The 19226-nt window shown below is 39.3% G+C and overlaps 2 protein-coding genes across 2 annotated transcripts; both read right to left on the bottom strand.

The window, feature by feature from the left end:
- Window positions 1–936: 936 nt before the first annotated feature.
- Window positions 937–6523, bottom strand: myoz2b (myozenin 2b). Its single transcript, XM_040147516.1, has 6 exons — window positions 6295–6523; window positions 4955–5071; window positions 3662–3828; window positions 3097–3190; window positions 2161–2323; window positions 937–2078 (listed from the first exon to the last, which is right to left on the bottom strand). Exons 2-6 carry the CDS (start codon window positions 5034–5036, stop codon window positions 1853–1855), a joined length of 732 nt encoding a protein of 243 aa, XP_040003450.1. The 5' UTR covers window positions 5037–5071; window positions 6295–6523; the 3' UTR covers window positions 937–1852.
- Window positions 6524–10862: 4339 nt separating this feature from the next.
- Window positions 10863–15547, bottom strand: synpo2b (synaptopodin 2b). The gene is made up of 2 exons (XM_040147391.1): window positions 14863–15547; window positions 10863–13887 (listed from the first exon to the last, which is right to left on the bottom strand). Exons 1-2 carry the CDS (start codon window positions 15545–15547, stop codon window positions 11513–11515), a joined length of 3060 nt encoding a protein of 1019 aa, XP_040003325.1. The 3' UTR covers window positions 10863–11512.
- Between the last annotated feature and the right edge of the window lie 3679 nt (window positions 15548–19226).

The following is a 19226-nucleotide window of genomic DNA, read 5'->3' on the forward strand; positions in this document are numbered from 1 at the left end:
TAGACAGACTCCCAATAACGGCAAATGTCTTCGCGTTATCACCAAAATCAGTGGCTCTGAGGGCAGTTAGAGTTTTAGTTCAGTTGGTTTTACCGCTATCAAGTTGTTGTCTCAGTCTAAAGACAGGCCTCAACTTATAGTGCACACTGTGTATCAAACAGAATCGAGGTCAGTATCAGATACTGTTAATGTCAAACCCCTAGGCTTTCTCACGGTTATATCTCAACACACTAAACAGCTCATCTATTGGAGTTTGGGTGAGAAAAATTCCAAATGACGCCTACTGTCTACTAGTGCTGCTGTCTAAATCTATTAGAAGTTATACAAATTGACATTTCTTATCGTGACAGTAATGAAACAGCTGAAAAAGTCAAATTGCTTTTGCACTTCTGACTTGATGGATTGCTCATATACCATTCTATATCCATATCTGTGTGAATGGTATGCAAATTCTCCTGAGCACTGAGGTTTTGGAGGAACGTAGGTCATGAGATATGTTGCCCCATTGGCCTTGAATTCAATCCCGCCAGAGCCCCTCTCCGTGCCCCAGTTGTCCGAAAGGCAGAGTTTGTGAATGGCTGCCTCCTCCAGGGGGCACATGAAGTCACATTCAGTAGTAGAAGAAAAAAAGTGCATTGAGTTAGTTATTAAACATACAATGTACACAATGTACATTATGTACGAGGGTGTATAGGACATAAAACACATTTAAACTGTATAAGGAGTAAAATACATTCAGTACTGTAGGGCAGTAAAATCATGAAGCTCGAATGTTTCCAGCTCGACTTTCCGGAAACACGGTGAACTCAACACTAAATTTAATTCACAGACATTCAGTGTATTTTGCATTCATGCACAGTGTTGCTACTGTAGGATGTGTTACTGCAAAGTTAAATCTTATTTTTACTCCACCAATGACCAGAAACAACACAGAACAAACCTCTATATTTCCTCTTTACTGTCATTGCACTCCAGACAAGGCAGGTGTGACGGTATCCATTTTACATTGTTCTCTGCAGGGTGTGGTTATTTCTTGTATGAAATACATCTAAACTCAAAGTTTTCGAGTCCATGAAGTGCAGAGTTTTCTAATTAGAAGCGCTTTTCCACAGCTCCATGCCATCACAGGTCAAAGTCCAGGCTCCTCTGTCTTCCTCCCAGATTGGTAACCTCTCTGTGATTTTTCACAAGATAAATTAATCTTGGTTGGACTTTTAAATCCCTTTTTCCTTCTGCTTCAACACTGTAGAAATACAGCGATGATATGGGCCCTTGACATGAATAAGAGCTTCAACTTTTATTTAATTTTTTATAAATCTATACATGAAAATTTCAGCTTTGCTTGATTTAATGTGAAATTTTCAGCATCAGTTTGTTTACTAATGTGCATTCCAATATATTTTTTGTACTATACATATAACAAAAATACTACACACTAAAAATAACTAAATATAACTTACTGCATGTTCCAGTTTTGATTGTGTGCCATCAATAAATAACTTGCATTCTTATTTACATTTGCATATTTATCCATTCATTTGAAAATTTATAAAATTTACAATTTAGTTTTTTAGGTATCAGTGGAAACTCTGGATTTCTTGAATTATGTATAGCACACTGCTTTTGCTATTTACATGATATTCTTTGGTAACTGTTTTTCTAGTGTACAGCAAATATACTGAACTCAGCTGAAGAACAAAAGCATGAAACATTTTGTGTCCATTGCATGGGAACAATCCAAAATACTGGTAAGGCTTTGAAACTGCTTTACTAATTGACTGTTTTTTCTGTCACCACAGGCCTGGGCCACAGTATTACAGCCAACATCATGTTGCCAGATCACATAAATCATCTACAGGTCATCAGACTCGGGGACTTGGATGGGCTCCAGGATAACTGTGGGTAGGATCAGATGGGTTCCCTCAGATATCCATCCCTGGGCTGTCCTGTTGAAGGTGGGCCGCTTAATCCCCGGCTCCTGGAGCTCCGGGTATCCAGGTGGGTTCAGGTCCACCTCTGGGAGTTTGAATGTGATTCCTCTGGGAGCTTTGTCAAAGCCACCATAAGGAGTGGCAACTCTGGAATTTAGATCAGGGTGTGAATTCGACTCATTCTTGCACTCTTTCCTAATTCACTAAAATGTGCTCGCAGTTCTCTCACCGGTTAAAGCTTTTATATTCAGGCAGCTCTGCTTGTTGGTCCAGCACAGGCATTCTTAGTTTGAGAGTTTCAGCGAGGTCGGGGTCACCGAGGATCGCCTCTTCCCACGGAGAGTGATAGGACTTGGGCATAGCTGTGGTGTTCAACTTCTCTGCAGTCGCGTCTGTGAAGGAGAGAAGAAAAACAAGCAGGTCTCATGTCAGCATTAAATAGTATTGCGGAAGATCACAGCAGAATGAGCTGACAGTTTTGGTGTCAGATCATTCTGCCGGGTTAACGCAGAGCTGTTTTCTTAACCCGTTTTTTTTTTTTTTTTTTTTTTTGGGAGGCTAAGCTTTTAGAGAGAATAGGATTATGAATAGAGACTGTGCTTAGAGAACACATAATACAGGCAGGCTGAGTTGTCCATCATTATGATCTGAGGCCTTAATATAGCACATAGTTGAGGTGTGCACTCATCATATAATGTGTCGATATGGGATGACACCCCACCGAGGCACTGTAGAATAAGTACAGGGCTCTGGTGGCTATTCGCATATAAGACAACAAAACAAAGCATTTAAAGCGGCTCAGGTTGTGCAATTAATTACGGTAACATACATGGTGTCCGGCTACTCAAATTAGCTGCCATAAGATGAAACCAGCTGTTATAACTGTATGATACCAGTTGTCGTTATTATAACTGCCTTACATAATCAGTTGGTCTTATTTGACGCTGCAGCATAATAGCGTAATTTTATTATAGTGTAGAACACTTCTACGGTGGAAGAAATTGTAGTTATACTAATGATTTTCAATGACTAAATCATCACAGTGGTAATGTAACCACATTTATTTTTCTACTTATGATTATGATACATTTTACATTGTTTTAAATATTAATGTTCCACATGGGATTCAACATGAAAAGCCTCGCCTACTCAGCAGCATTATTACCTGAAACAGTGTTTTGTGCATCAGCAGCATTTCCATGGGTGGGTGCATCCACTTTAATTTCCACACTGTGTGTATTCTCAGCTAAAATTTCATTCTGCAAAAAAAGAAGAAAGCACAGTGCATGCATTCAGTTTTGGTTCAAATATCGATTGTGCGACAAAAATTCAAAGTTGGCTCATCTATAGCTGCTCTTGTCTTCCATGCACTCAGATACAAATGCACATTAGACCCCCCCACACACACACACACACACACACACACACACACACACATACACACACACAAACACACTCATCAACAGGCACTGATAAAGTGCAAGCACCTCCTCAGCAAAGTGCCTGGGCAGCCTCTCAGATTTGGCTGGAGGATGTAGATGGCACGAGGCACATATCTCTGTTATCATCCATGTGTTGTAACACTTTTTTTCAAGAGCATATTTCCTGATAAATTTGCTTAATGAGCTATACAAAGTCAGTATTGTGCAAGAGGACAGAACTGAAGGTTTCACTATGTCCAGTCATTCAAACACATGAAATGACTGAGTAACACACAGAATCTGACTTACATTTAGCTGTGCGTTTGCCTCATTTTGGATACTTTCAAATGTGTATTTGTCAGACCTCCTCTGGCGCATTTTAAAAAGCCGAGAACCTCTGTTGGAAAGCAATGATAGCTCCTCCAACATAATGTCTTTAGGAGTGCTGAGCTTCTTTCCGAGATCCATGATGTCGCCTGTGAGACAACGAAGTTGAGGAAAAAATTATGTTGAGGAAAAGAACAATCCGTGCAACATTCAGCCGAGTTAGACAAGCATCAACATCAGTATACTGGTCATTGCATATTATATAGTGTTGAGGTAGCATTTTCAAAAAATTTAAACATTAACTGTACTTGTGCCAGCATGTATCACTCAATTAAGGTAAATTTTGTAAAATAGATAACCAAGCAAAAGAGAAATTTTTTCATCGTCTTTAACTTTATCGGGTTGCCAATAGCAGGTAAATGTGGGCAGCTGCCTCAGGGGTCCCAAAAGCCCCAGGTTCACAGTGTGGCAATCTTGGTAATTTGATTAATTGTACGTTTGTTTGGCAATACTCACTGCAAAAGCACAATATAAGCTGAAACAGTGAGCACCTTAAGGTGGCATTTTTGCTCAATCCTCAGGCTGTCTTGTAGAAAGGTCCTCTGTCACAAAAATAGAGTTTTAGCACCTTTAAGGCATCAGTTGATATTACGTGCATACGTATCAAATTAACACTATCTAACTTAGTAGGGGGGGTAAGGGGGTGAAGGCTGACAGTTAATTTTTTCCCCTGGGCCCCCTAGTGAGTTAATCCAGCCCTGGTTTTAGAGCTGGAAAGTAAAAGATAGACAATATAAATATACATGCAGAAATGTCCCCTGATGTAACTTTGTCAGCTGAACGGGTTTAGGGGAGGGTCCATACATGACATCAAAGGCGTCACAAAATTAAAATTTTCCATTTTGTAAGTCCTGTCGTAGAGAATGAGATATGATTGTACTCGAGAATTAGTTTTGGATGCACATGATGCTCCTTCATCCACCAATAGTGACGGAATGTACCACAGCTGTCACAAACCTTCACGTTATCCAAACAGCTACACAGTTGGCCCGCAAAACTTCCCTCCCCTCTCACACCCACCCCGCCACCCACCCAGAAATAGACTTCTGAAAAGGACAACGACAAAAGGATTAGTCACCATAGGTAGTTCATCATCCCATTAACTTATTTATGGCAAGTGCTGGAGAGTAGCCCTGACATTTTGAACCCAGATCAGAATGGATATTCTCTTGCAGCAGTGTGTTGGTCTGCTGAGATTCGGCTCTAACATCATACCATTGGTACCATGGACCTCTCGGCAAATTGCTGCTGCACACTTCTTCCTCTCTCCAGTTGGCATTGTACAGAATTGTGACATTGTGGCTTTGGCAAGGTTGGCAGAACTCAGGAGGACTGGAAACACATACAGGACACAGGATGTAGTTGTTCTGCCCAAGTCATAAAGAAGGAGTTTTACTCCTAATAATGTGATACCATAGAACATCAGTGCGGTGTTAGCCCATAAGTTAACAGGATTCAGCTAAACACAGAGTCTGGTGTTTGGTGAGTACAAGTGTAAAGTCATCTTTCATCGGCCATCAGAGAATAAACCTTGAATCTGTAATCCTGTATTACTGTCAATATGAAACGGAGAATATTGAGACTCAGGATATTATAGAGTGATTTTCTCTTGATTAGACATATTTATTGCTCTGTTCTTCTCTGTTACATAACAAAATAGTACTATGCTTAGTTTTTTGAGTCTATCCCATTTGCTGTCCACCTAAATTAGAATTCGAAGATGATTTCGAAGGTGCCCAGTTAAATAAATCTGCCACATCAGCATTTGTTATGTTGTAATAATCTCTGTAGAGGTTACATTTAACAGATTACAGCATATTGCATAATCCTAAAGCCCCATTCTTCTTGGATTGGCACCCCACACGTAATTCTTAAATCTGGCTTCATCACTGGACCAAACTTTTGAGTATGATAGGTACTGTAAGTGGCATCTGGCGTTAATGTTGTCATAAGATAACTGACCTGAGTAAAGGTCAAGGGTCCTAAATTTGTATACGTAGCTGGTCACAACAGATATCCAGCAAAACAAAAACAAAAAAAGAAAAGAAAAGAAAAGAAAAGAAAAGAAAAAAATGCTGACATAATATCCAAAATAACTTTTTTTTACATTTTCAGTGGCCAATGCAGTCATATTGATTTAGTGTTCCCTTTCTTGTCAAATGTCAAACATGATACCACACAGTAAGCTTATAACTATACTCCTTTAAAAAATCTTAAATGTTCAATTGCTTGATTGTGTCTGTCTTCTGACCTTTCAGTTATGATATTTGTGTCAATTTTAATGTAATTTCCATGCAAAATAAACCGTCTGCAAAGCGATAAAATTCTAAAGATAGAAAATATGTCTAAATAACTAGTAATCTCTTAAATGTCACACTTCCATAAGGTCACAAGAAAGTGATTCCTATAATTTATAGAAAATACACATTCGTTAGATGCAGCTGAATTTACTTTAATCACAATACAATGATTTTCTTGAAGGCTCTAACATAACCTTGATACAATTAAATACACCACAGATTCAAAAAATACACCCTGATGAGGTTTGTCCATACCTGTGATGGTGTCCCTAGTGTGCAACTTGTATCCTTGAAGGGGAGACACGTAGACTCAGGGGTCAACCTACAGTAGGTAGTTTGATCTTCCCTGATCTTCACACTCCCTGACACTAAAGCCAATCTGTGAGTGTGTCCCTGTGTCTGTTGTGAATGGAATGCAGCTTACATCAATAGGCTAAATTTAACCTGTCAAACACTCAAAACCCCTCTCAAACACTGTGGGGCAAGGATAGCAACCAGAGAGAGAAGGGGGAGGAGAGGGGAGGAGAGGGGAGGATGGACGACACACACATGCCCACTGATTTTCTTTGGGGGGAGGACTCCCCTTCAGCGACTTAGTCCTTTCCTTGTGTTGAATCTTCAAAGTCAACACGTCTCTGTGGGTTGATCTAACCTCTGAGGCACCGCGCCTTCAAGTTAGGGAGGTCATTAATACAACGCAGCTGCTACTTGTGTACTCCTCTCTTCAAACTGAGTTGTGTGACTGTCATTAGGTGTGATTACGGACTTTGCATAATGAAATACAGAGCACTGAAGAGGGTTAAAGGGCGGTCTGGTCTTATCCCGGTGGTAGCGGTCAGCCAAAAAGATTTTGATAAAACAACATCAGGGTCATTACCCTGGCAGCTAAACCTGTTGTCCCACTTCAGACGTACTGTACACTTAATCTCTTGCGAAATAAATGGAGCTAAAATGAATAATTCTGTTGAAACATGAGATAAGTTCCTGGCATAATTGTATCTTAATCTTTTCTTACTTTCAAATCAGTATTACCTGCATGTGTTATTTGAATATAATATTAACATATGAACAAACAAATAAATGAAGAAGTGTAACACATGATCAGAGAATGGATCAAAAAACATTTTTCATCTGCACTAAAAATGATGCTTGCTCATAGAATTATATAATAGAATTAATCTAAAAAAAAAAAAAAACACTTTAAAGACATAAAGCATTTTTGTGTCTTTTAATTTTTCAGTTTGTGTTTAAAAGGTGCAAAAAAACATTTTACTCAAGGAAATGGTCAAACCTTGGATAAAACCCCAATTCTAGATTTCTAAATTCTAAAAATTTCTAAATGTCTTGATTAGAAATTTCTAAATTTTTAAAACCCTGACACTCCAGAATCTGTCTTTGTGTTTACACTTTAAAACCACACAGTGTATGATCAAGGGTGGGATACTTCATGAATGTATGCATGCAACATTTATTCTTCTTAACCTAAAAATATATAGAATAATAGCAAAAAAAACCCTTTTATCCATTTTGCCAGTGTAGTTTGCCAGTTTGAATAAGATAAATGTAAGGATGCAACACTTATTGCAAGTGGCATGTTTGTCATTGGCAGTGACAAACATGCTACAGATTAATTAAAATGTTCACTCCTTTAGTATATTTACCATTTCCACTGCAATAGTAATGCGAGCAAAACAGATCAAAACGATGACTAACATCTGTAATGGTTATGAACTGAATGAAATATTCAGGTGTGAAACAATTTGCGAAACACCAACTGGAAAAAGTGATCACAAAGTCCCAGTGAGATTCAAAGCTTAAGATAAATGGATGAAAAAGCTACACTTGAGATTTCTTAGGTTGCCTGATTTCTCACCAAATATTTATAACCAAAAATTTCAAAATTACCAGCATCTTCAGTGAGCAAACAAAACTCCACTTGAAAAAAAAAAGCACTACATTTCTTTCAACTACTACACTTTCATTTTAATTTGCATAACACATGCTTATCATTATCTTAACAACAATGTCTCTTAAAACATGCCCATAGTGGGCCGCTTCTGTCCTAAATCAGTCTGAATGATCACTTTGACACAACTGCAAAATCACCCGTCAATGCTCAGCAGGATAATATCTCATTAGCAACAGCACACAAAAGCAACAGTAAGTTGTTGTACTCTTCAAACTGAGTGATCACTCATACCATGAGGATAGCAACTTTTTTGTTTGAGACCCATCACTCCCATCAAATACATACAACAAACATAATAAATGGTCTAAAATAATCCCAAGACTCAGACCTATTCAATAAGTTTTGACCAACACCTGTCAACATCAACCTAATTTTTCATCATCATCATCAAAGATCAAACATATTCATATTCATATCTTTTCGGACCAAATTAATTTTCTTATCTTCTGTGTTCAATATACTTTGCATGATTCTCTCCACTTCATACCATGTATGTCAATGTACATGTACTGTATATTTCTCTTTCTCTGATGTTTGTCCGACTTCATCTTAGTGGTATTAACTTCTCTGCACTGCACTATAGAGGGGAGAGTACTTTGTTGGACTGGAGCCTTGTCCCATGTATCCAGTACTGGCCCTACTGGCAGGCCGTAGAGGCTGGGCAGGTCTGAAGGGAGGCCCATAGAAGGCTGGTTTCTCAGGTGAAAATGTCCTGCCTAGAGCTGGTGCCTGAAAAGCAGGGGCTGCATGATAATGACTCTTACTAACAGCTGCAGGATCAAGGGACACCCTGCGCTTCCACTCATCCGGTGGCTCTGGCAGAGATCTGCGTTGCCCTGCAGCTTTGACGTTAGAGGCAACAGATGACGGGAGGCTCTGAAACACAAATGCCTCATCCACTGAACCAAAGGGGCTTCTTGTTGCTGCCTCCCACGGTGACGGTGGCTTGTAGAAATTTTCTTGAAAGAATGTTTGCCTCTGCGCAGGTAAAGATGAGGCCTGGGCTCCAGGTGTGCTCACAGGCGACAGAAATCCGGGTGAGGGCATCGAATTCAGTCGCTTGGGCAGGCTCAGGGAGTGGCTTCGACCAAAACCCTAAATGAAAAAACACATATTAGTTGACCGGTGTGACAGCAGTGTTGCAGACTTTGCTGCCACCCTCTGGCTCCACGAAAGTCTGGAAAAATTAATAACTTTCTATTTTGTTCATGTGTTCTACATGAAGTTAAATGATAAGTTCTAGTTAACAAAGGAGTGCAAACAAACTCATGATGATTTTACTAAAATAACTTTCCATTTATATAGGAAAGTTGCCTGAGAAAGTAGAGGAGGCTCTTGAGATGCACAAGAATCAGTTTATTCCACATGCAGAAAGTGACACAATGTGAAAAAATGGGAAAGCTTCAGTAAAAGGACGTTTGTCACATTTTCCTGATCGGTCATTGCTGTTAGTTGGATTGCCCATTTAAGTTGTGCTGACCATGGTCCTATCACCGAAACATTCACATTTTGTCAAATTCTTTCACATTGTGTCACTTTTTGCACATGGAATAACTTGATTTTGCATCTAATGAAGCCCCTTGCTTTCTTTGTGTCTTTTAAAGAGTCAGTGGGATTTAACAGCTCTCACAATTCTTTGTCTAAAATAACAAGGGCCATTTAGGGCCAATTTGAGTAATATAAATGTATGGGCAAGATCTTACTGAAAATAAATGAAAAATTTGAGAACATACCTGCTGTTGGTCCAAGAGACTTAAAATAAGTACAGTAGCAATGTTGGTACATGGAAGACATTTAAAGGGTGATTAAACTTTGCTTGGAACTATTTCTCTGCCAACTTGTCTGCCAGAGCTAATATGGGCATGTTTGAGTGATCCTTCTCCAGTATTTAGTTTAAGCAGAATCTGGCCTGTCTTTAGATGTAATTGAAATAAAAAGTAAAATTCTGTTTACTGTAGATGCTGACTTGTTGTCAAAAAATCATTAGAATAGCAAAATGTATTTCTGCTTTAGTGTGGATTTCCTATCAGCACAGTCCTACAAACGAATGCAGAGTCTTTTTGAAGGCCGATATCATAGTTCCAAACTTGTTACATGAAAGTTGGACTGATGGAAATGCTGTGGAAACAAACAGTCATTTGTCCAGTTAAATTGAAAAGATAAAGTCATACAGGCCAGTGACAGTGTTAACCTTCAGCAGTTGACCATTTTATATTAAAATGATAAATAATCTATTTGAAATAGCCAATAATGTAGTGGATCTTAGAAAATGGATATTGCTGAAGGTGCAGTAAATATGAATAACTTCTTTGTGAGAGTGTGAGGCTATGAGAAAGATACAGGAGGAAATATGAGTGACGCAGAAAAAGTAGTGATACAGCAGCTCAGGAAAAGAGAATAGAAGCTCATGACACAGAGGAAGTACACAGGGAGGAGGAAAGAGAAATTTAATAGCATGATTGTGCTGAGTACAAGAAGTGCAATAAACAGTGATATGTCAGAAAGACAGAGACAAAAAAGACAGTTGTTTCCTATTTTCGTTTTGAGTTGCTATCAATAATGTGAATCAATAACATAAAACTCAATCCTCTATGATATTCTGCTCATGTTTTACATCAAGGATCAGGATACAGAATGTCTGATGACCGTAGAGACAGTTAAATAACTGGCCATAACTGACAACTGCAATAAATATATCCACATAAAAAAAAACATTTAAAGTCATCAGGGTCAATGATCACAACTAACGTTAGTGCTTTTAGCTGTTGTGATACCATCAAAGTTTGGAATGAGACTGAAGGAATTGCATCCAAAAAAAAAAAAAAAAAAAGTGCATAGACAGTTTCTCCCAAAACACACTAAATGATTCAAAAATATTGTGTACATTTAATTGTAAAAGTGAGTTACTCTTATCCCAGATGACAGAATTATGAATATTTTGGACTTAAATTTAAATCTGATAAATAAGTGTATTTATAAATATTATTGTTGTGTGTTGTTTTGGGGTCATTGGTGACTACTGCTACATAACAACTCAAACTAGAGACCTTAGTTGAACAAGGCTCTCTACACACATTATTGCACTTGTAATAGCACTTCCTGGGAATCACTCAACATTATTTAGTCTCACATTTCCTTTTTGAAACAGGCATACACCTCCCAAGTTTTAGGAAGATGATGTAATGTGTTACAATTATTTAGTTATTTATAAATATTATATGTATTTATTTTAGTTTGTATTCCATTGATTCATCACAATTTTAAACTAGCTTTGCTGTTCACTCAACTGCTTTTTCAAGTTTCCCTTAAGTTGCCAGCTAAATATATCTTTATAGCTGAATACTGTAAGTGATTTTGGATGTGGCCTACATTTAGACAGTGCAAAAGTCTATACATTTCCAACATTTAAGGAAACCATTTTAGATGTTAGCACGCTGCGGCGTAAGTGTGGTCTATCATCTCAGTGTTGATTACACCAAAGCTTGACCATATACAGCATTACAACTAATGAAGCATTGCAACAGGCCTCCACTTTTTACCCATCACTACTGGCTTCTTAGCAGAAAATTTTGGCCAAGGAGCCATTTGACGTGCGCCTCTAGCAATAAGAGATGCAGGAGAAAAAGCTGAAGCTATGCTGTCACCAGTAGATGACTGCTGGGATGATGTGCTGGTGGATCGGGCGCTTGGTGCTCGCTTGTTGGTTATGTGATGGGCTGCAGGTGTGACAGTGTGCTTTTCATCCAAGTGTGCGGCAGTTGCAGGAGGCTCAGCTGATCTTGTGATTTGGCGGGCAGTAGAATTTTGGGAACTTACCGATCCAGGAGACTTAGCAGGGGCTTCTGCCTTACCCTGAACAGCAAGCTCAGAGGCATTACAAGGAAAGTGAAAAGAGGCAGATCTATGTTTAAGTCTTTTGGTAACCTCAAACTTTGACACTGGAGTTGGTTTTGGGCTGGGGTTTTTGGCTTCAGGGACTGCATCATACTTGAACAGTGACGAGTCCAACTGATAAGGCTGATGTTTCATAATATCTAAGGCATTTAGGTGCTTTGGGGATGCTTTAGGTTTTTCTTTGGTCTCAGGCTTGATTTTGGGGCTTGTGGAAGGGGGTTGCTTGGCTGCTGATGGAGGGTAGAAAGGAGCAAGAAGGGGATTGTATGATAAAGGGGGTGGGGCACGAATATTGGAAGAATATCTCCAGGAGGTAGGGAGGGACAAGGTTGGAGAGGGTGATCTTGTTTTGTTAGTTTGCACTGTTTCACCATGGACAACAAACTTCTCCATACGGGACTGTCTTTTTGCAAACAACTCTGCACCTTTTCCTACCATAGCTGGAGCCTCACCAGCCCGATTAATACTTCTCTCCAAGACTCGACCCTTTGGAGAAGCTTGCCATGCTTTTGATGCATGAACGTATGACTTCCCTGCTTGTGGTGGGCAAGAGGCAACTGAGTTTGGAACACTGTCTGACTTATTCCTTGAGGGGGAAGGTGGGTGCTGTGGGCTGTAAGTAGGACTGTGGGCCTGCATACTCACAGGGCATCGTGGTGGCTGTTGAGTCCAGCTATTTGTGGTTGGCTGAAGATGAAGTTGAGAAGAGGAATTGACTGGAACCCAGGCGTGGGCGGGTGTTTGAAGTGTTGCCTGAGTTTGATCTGGCGCCCAATGGTTGGCCAACTGTTGAGGCTGAGCCCAATCTTGCCGCTGTAAGTAATGCTGACTTTGAGGCCTCGCAGCACTGTGAGAAGGTTGTGAAACCGGACTTCTTGGTGGAATATATGGCTCACCAGAAGGACTCCTCCTTATCCAAGGTGGGCAGGTAGGGTTGATGGTAGGTTTGGGGGCTACTGGAGGGGGATTCTTAAGTTTTATTGTTCTGGGTTGCATAAAGTTACACGCTTCAGCCCCAAGACTAAAACAGTCTTCCTCTGACTCAATATAAGACCTCCTTCCCCCTTTGTTTTGAAAGTGAGGATCTGATTCTTGCGCTAGCATTGAAGGTTTTTTAATAGTTGCTTTCCTTTTTGACTCTGGTAGGATTCCGGTCTTAATTGCAGGCACAGATATTCGCTCATCTCTTGAGGCTATGATGTCTCCAGTTGGGGACCAAACCTGTGGGTTAGTATTAATAGCCACAGGTACTTTGAATCTCGATTCGTTCTTCTTTGTCACTGGAACAAGGCCACCAGGCATGACAGGAGCAGTTGTCCCATCTTGAAATCCTAGGAAGGGCTTCGCAGTTCTGTTTGGCACCAAGGGTCTTGGCACATTGGCTAAATGGTTCATCTGTTGAGTATTTTCTTGGTATTCTACATGACGCTTGTGACTCGCATCCATGTAGTTTGCCTGATCAGTATGCATGTACATTTCCTTAGTGTCATAAATATTCTGTGCTTCTGTGCATTCAGGTTCTGTTAGTTCCTCTACAGGTAATCCTTTACTCTTCAGTTCTTCATGCTCTGACACAATTTCATCCATCCGTTTCCGGCGTTGGGCAAACATCAAGACTCCCTTCCCTTTAGTTTCTGGTAGTGCTTCCATTTCTCGAACACTTCCCCAATTCAGACTTAAATTATGCTGCTGGTGATAAACAGAGTACTCCTCCTCTAAATCAGAATCACTTGTGGCCACAAAGTTATACGAGGCTGATCTGACTTCTTCAGTTTCCTCCTTTATTTGGTCTTCACTGTCAACCTTATCACCTGTGCCGTAACTCACAAGTGTAAACTTCTTGACCCTCTGGCGGCGCTTTTTAAACAGCAAGGCTCCCTTGTTTTGAGGATTGGGTGCATCAGTTAGAAGCCGAGCAATTCGTTTACATTTAGACTTAGTCTCCTTGACGTGTCTCTCTGATTGGCTCTCACTGTAACTGAGCTCTGAGACAACAGAAAAGAGAGAGAGAGAGAGAGAGAGAGAGAGAGAGAGAGAGAAAGAAGGGAGGGGTGTGAGGAAGAGGAAAAAATACAAATTAACTGTAAGCAAACATGTCAGTGGACGCTTTTGTCAGTCAGAGAACGTTTAGGAAACTACAGTATTTAAATTACAGTGCTCAGTAAAGTAGAATAACAATGGGAGAGATTAACATTTGGAGTTTGTTTCATACAATGCTTTGGTATTATTTGATCTCAGTTTGCAGATGAAACCAACCATTGTCGGTTATCAATACACAGTTATATGTTGGCTGAGCAATATTATTATTATTATTATTATTATTTATTTATTTATTTTTATTTTTTTTAAGCAAGTACACTAATGTCAAGTAAGACAAATTTTGAAGTTGCCCCTGCTGAAGCAAGCGCACTAATAAAAGCATCATATTTACTTACAGCTAACTTTGGGGGGTCCATGAGGCAAGGAAAGTGAGGAGCTCACTTTCCATTGCAGTCAAGTCTTACGATTGGTAAAGGGATCGGGTGACAGGCCAGGGTGACACATGCTAGTGTCTGTCAAATTTGTTTCTGCTAGTCTCATCATATGGTCATATTTTATTCTTATCCTGCTCTGACTATTAGAGCCATGGGAATTCTCCCTGTAAGTCCACCTCAAATAGACCCCAGCTTGAAAAAAAACCCCACCCATAGTGCTTTGCACAAGTTATTTATCAGTTCAATTAATTATTTTGATTTACATAGCAACACTAATGAATGCAGGTAAAAAATATTATTTCAGATCATTATCTAAAGTTCATTTGTGCTTCGGGCGGCATTTAAACCACACACAAAATTATGTATGTTAATAAACAATGCATAATTTAAATTTAGAAAAAAATCCCTATAGGCTACACAGTTTGCATTCCTAGCTTCATATCTCCACTGAAATATACAAAAGGAGGCTAGAAGATATATACTTACTTGTATACCTTGCCCTGTGTCGGTCCTTTCTGCATGGGTCTGTGTCAGACTCCGAGTTCCACTTCTCTGCCTGCTGAGCACCCTCGTCTGAAATTTCAAAGAAGACAGAAGCAGGAGGTGCTTCACTACTCCCTCCTTCCTCTGAAGATTCAACCCTCCTGTTCCCTGTCCCTGAGTCCTGCCTATTACTGGCCCCAATCCGCTCTTCTGTGGTCAGGGTCAAGGCCAGGGTCATGTCAGCTGCACAGCCAAGAGAGGAGGAAGATGACAGGGAATGCAGTTTTGATATCTGGCCAGTGGGAGGCTTGGAGTTTGGGCGATCTGGTTGTGGGGACAGTGATACTGGTGAGGTTTGGATCTGAGGAGACTCTGTGATGGATTCTCTTGATTCAATAAAGTACATGTCATCCTCTTCTTGGTACGAAACATCCTCTTCACTTTCACTTAGTTCAGGCAATCTCTCACCTGCAGATTCCCAGTCTTGTGACTGAAGGCGTTCTGGGGACTCAGGGTCAGACTTTGGGAAATGAGGAGGATGTGGGTCTAAAGAGTATTCATTAATGATATCATCTTCACTGTAGGACTCTGCCAAGGATTCGGAGACACAAAGTTCCTGGGAACCATCTGAACCTGACCAAGGGCTCAAATTATCATTGTTGCCCGGGTCTTCAGCCTCTGGTTCCATTTCTAATGCCGTTTCACAGTGTTCTGGGTGTCACCAATGATACCTTCATTAAAACAAAGATAAACAACTTCAGCCCAGGGAGCCTTTCACTTTAAGGGTGGATTATAATATAATTAGACATTTAGGCAGACTTTCAATATTACATGTTATACATAAAATTATAAAAAAAAAACCTATAAATACTCTCTACCCAGTCTAACAGTAATGATTTGCCAAAGTGAAAAGTAAACACTTAAGTGGTCTTGCAGACATATTCAAATTTTAACTATTATGGCTACGACTCATTTTCATTTAAGTGTTTACTGTTCAGATTTCAGCATTAGTGCACTTTGGAACATTTATAACAACTATGTAATTTTCTTGATTATTCCTATCCCCAATAGGAAGTGCAGCTTTGCTCTGGCACTTTCATCAGGGCTGCCATTGCTCTAAATGGAATGGTATGTAATATCAAGGGGGAAGCAGCATTCACATCCAAGAGTTTAAGAAAAACAATTGGGTGGCTGTTTTCCCGACTCTTGTTTATACAGCAAGGTTTTTTCCTTCCATTGTTTTACATCCATCATTACAGAAAATATCAGCACTGCAATGGATGCAAGCATTTCCATTTAAGAACTAAATCTGAGACACTATTTATTTTATACATAGTAGAAATAGTAGCCTCCTTCTCCCTGACTAAAAGTAAGTGTTTGTTTTGTTACTGCAGTTAAATTATATAAACAGTCACTCTATCAAAAAATCTACCAAATTATTCTCTTGATTTATTCAGGTAATCAATTATTCTATCAGAGTAGATGAAAAATGATTCTATTAATTAAATTATCCAGTACAAAACAGCTGTCAAAGTTTTTCCATCAAATCAATTATTTTGGCCAAAGCTGATATTAAAGCTAGCAGTTGTTGTTCATGCCTTTGTCAGGTAAATGTATGGATTCGAACAGAAAACGGGGCCCAAATAACCTAATATGAAACTGTAAAATTCAAAATTGATGGCCTGTTGAAATGGTTCACATTAGTGCCTACACAAAATTAATCAATACACCAGGGTACAAAACAAAGAAAAATCAAGCAGTCTACTATAGTTTGGGAAATAGCAGGGAATACCAAAAATGTAAGCTAGAGTGCAAAGACAAGTCTTTTACTCTCAAACTCAACACTTCCCAACATCCACCACAAGGTTGTGTCATATCACTGCAGCACAACATTAGTGTAGTTCAATAAATCCACCTTCTGATTGTTCGCCTCATAAAAAAAGACAAAAATATATAAGAATGAGTATAGGCTATTGCATGAGTGGATCAGTTCTTCAAATGCCAGCTTGATCTCATTTTAAAAACCACTGAGGTACATCCATTTACTGTAACTTACTGGGGAATAATTCCTGTTAATATTTCCCAACGAGGAACCCAGTTTCCTTTCATAAAATCTATTGATATAAAATGTTTTTGCTGAGAATATTTTTTTTCTTATACTGGTGCAAATTTGTTCATTTGCCGAGGAAATAAACCAAGAACTACTTTTCAAAGGTGCTTGGAACCATGCCCTTATTCATGGCCATATACTGTATATTTTCTCTGAATGTCTTTAGTCAAATGCTATTTGCTGAAGATAGCTAGTAATGACATATGCCTAAACATTTACAAACTCATAAAATTGAATCAACAGCAAAACAAAACTAAATAAATATTTTGACTTGATGGCAACAGTGGAGGATTGCAGATGGAACCAGTCTGGACCAAAGCATTGGACAGAAACTCACTAACTGATACTGTCATCCTTAGTCCCCACCGCTACTGGAAACAGCGAGTTAATATTTATGCAAAAACATGAGTATTTACATTATTTCACACCTGAATCTTCACAATAAGATAAAGTTGGTGGACTAAAAAACACATAGTACCTATCCTAAAACATACGTTTAATATATTATTTTTAATAGCATGCATATCTCTCATAATGTGTACAAAGTTGAAATAACTTTTCAGTTATTGATCACGTAAGCTCTGTCTTGTGTCAGACTGATAATGTAATTTTGCAATATAATAGAGCAAAGGAACGTTATGGTTTCCTCATGGCCATCACTGTCATTTGCAAATCTAACAATTTGGAATTTTAGTGAAACAGACTTACTTACCAATTTGCAATATGAAATACTTATTACACATATTTGTCTCCCAGTGGCTGACCATGTTTTTTTTCAGCGGGGTAAGCTACTGGTGCGAAAAAACTGATCTATGAAAAAACTGCAATGATTCTACCATGCTTATATGGGTAACGTTACCTGAAAAATAAACAGAGGCATTGCTCAAACAACAAAAACTTTGTTACCATAGTGTTGTGAGCTTTAAGGGTTGCTATGTGTTTATGTGCGGTACTGTGCAAAAGTGTTCGGCACTCTAGGTGTTTAGATTCTTATCCATCACGTAACACCATCAAGGAGGCAACTGATTGGTCCCAAATTCTTCTCAGCAACGACCCCAGAGTCACAAAGAGCTACCGTCAGGGACAAGAAGAACAAAGAGTCCTGTTACAGATGGTCTGGCCCTGAACTCAACATCATGGAGTCAGTCTGGGATCACATGGAGAGACACAAGATGCTGAAGAAGTGTAAACCCACAGAAAAACTGTGGCAAGTTTCCCAGATGTTCGGAACAACCCATTTGCCAAATACCTTGAAAAAATTGTGCATGTACGTGGGAGAACTGGGGCTGTTTTAAAGGGACAACATGGTTACGCCTCATATCAATTGGATTTAGTTTGTATCTTTTTACTGCACTTTGTATGAAGTTAACTGATAAATGAAAACTATTAAGGGATTTTTTTAAAAGCATCCTCACTTTACTTTTAGTGCCTAAACCTTTGCCAAGTACCGTTTATGTATTGTTGACATAGTTGTTCTATCTTAAGAGCTGTGCAGGCCTGTGATATAATGCAATCAGCTGGCACACCTGATATTAATATACTATTGTTTCCAGAAACTAAACTGCTCCTGATGGTTCCAAAGTAAAATCTAAGGCTTGAGACCGGAACCGGGCCTCCTTTCTTTGGAGTTAACTTATTCTCTACGTGTCAAATATCAGTGGACCTCCTGGTTACTAATATGTATCATTGCACACATACAGTACATGCACCATTTTTTTAAATGCAGCATGCAGCATGACTTTATGTGATAATACATTACTGGGCTGAAGGTTGGAAGGTTGTTGAAACCTCAGATAAATTTGAATTAAACTACATGACTTTTGTTACATTTTTACTTTACCACTATACACAGACCCTTATGAAATGATACATGCAACTCCAGGACTGCTAAAGGTACAGAGTCTTTGGCACTTTGTCCCATGACCATGCTTCTCTTCACACTTGGTTCCACTTCGATTTAACGCCTCACCATCATCAAACCTTGCTTTAGTGCTGCAGGAGCTTCTGTTTCCTAGTATGGCAGTAACTCCAGTGCTTTGACTTATTGCCATGGAAACAGGGAATCAGCATCCTTGACAAATGAGTGAACTCTTGGTCTGGGGGGATGACCCCTGTGAGGACTGAGCTCTAGCGGATTAGATGTTTCCATGTTATTACATAATAAGACTGTCTTTCCTCAACCACTAATGAGAAACCCACGTTTTTAACAGCCTCTACAAGCACCTTTTTTTTTACTCATTCCAGGAACCTTATTACA

The sequence above is a fragment of the Xiphias gladius genome, chromosome 15, assembly GCF_016859285.1.
Source record: "Xiphias gladius isolate SHS-SW01 ecotype Sanya breed wild chromosome 15, ASM1685928v1, whole genome shotgun sequence".
NCBI classification, from domain to species: domain Eukaryota; kingdom Metazoa; phylum Chordata; class Actinopteri; order Istiophoriformes; family Xiphiidae; genus Xiphias; species Xiphias gladius.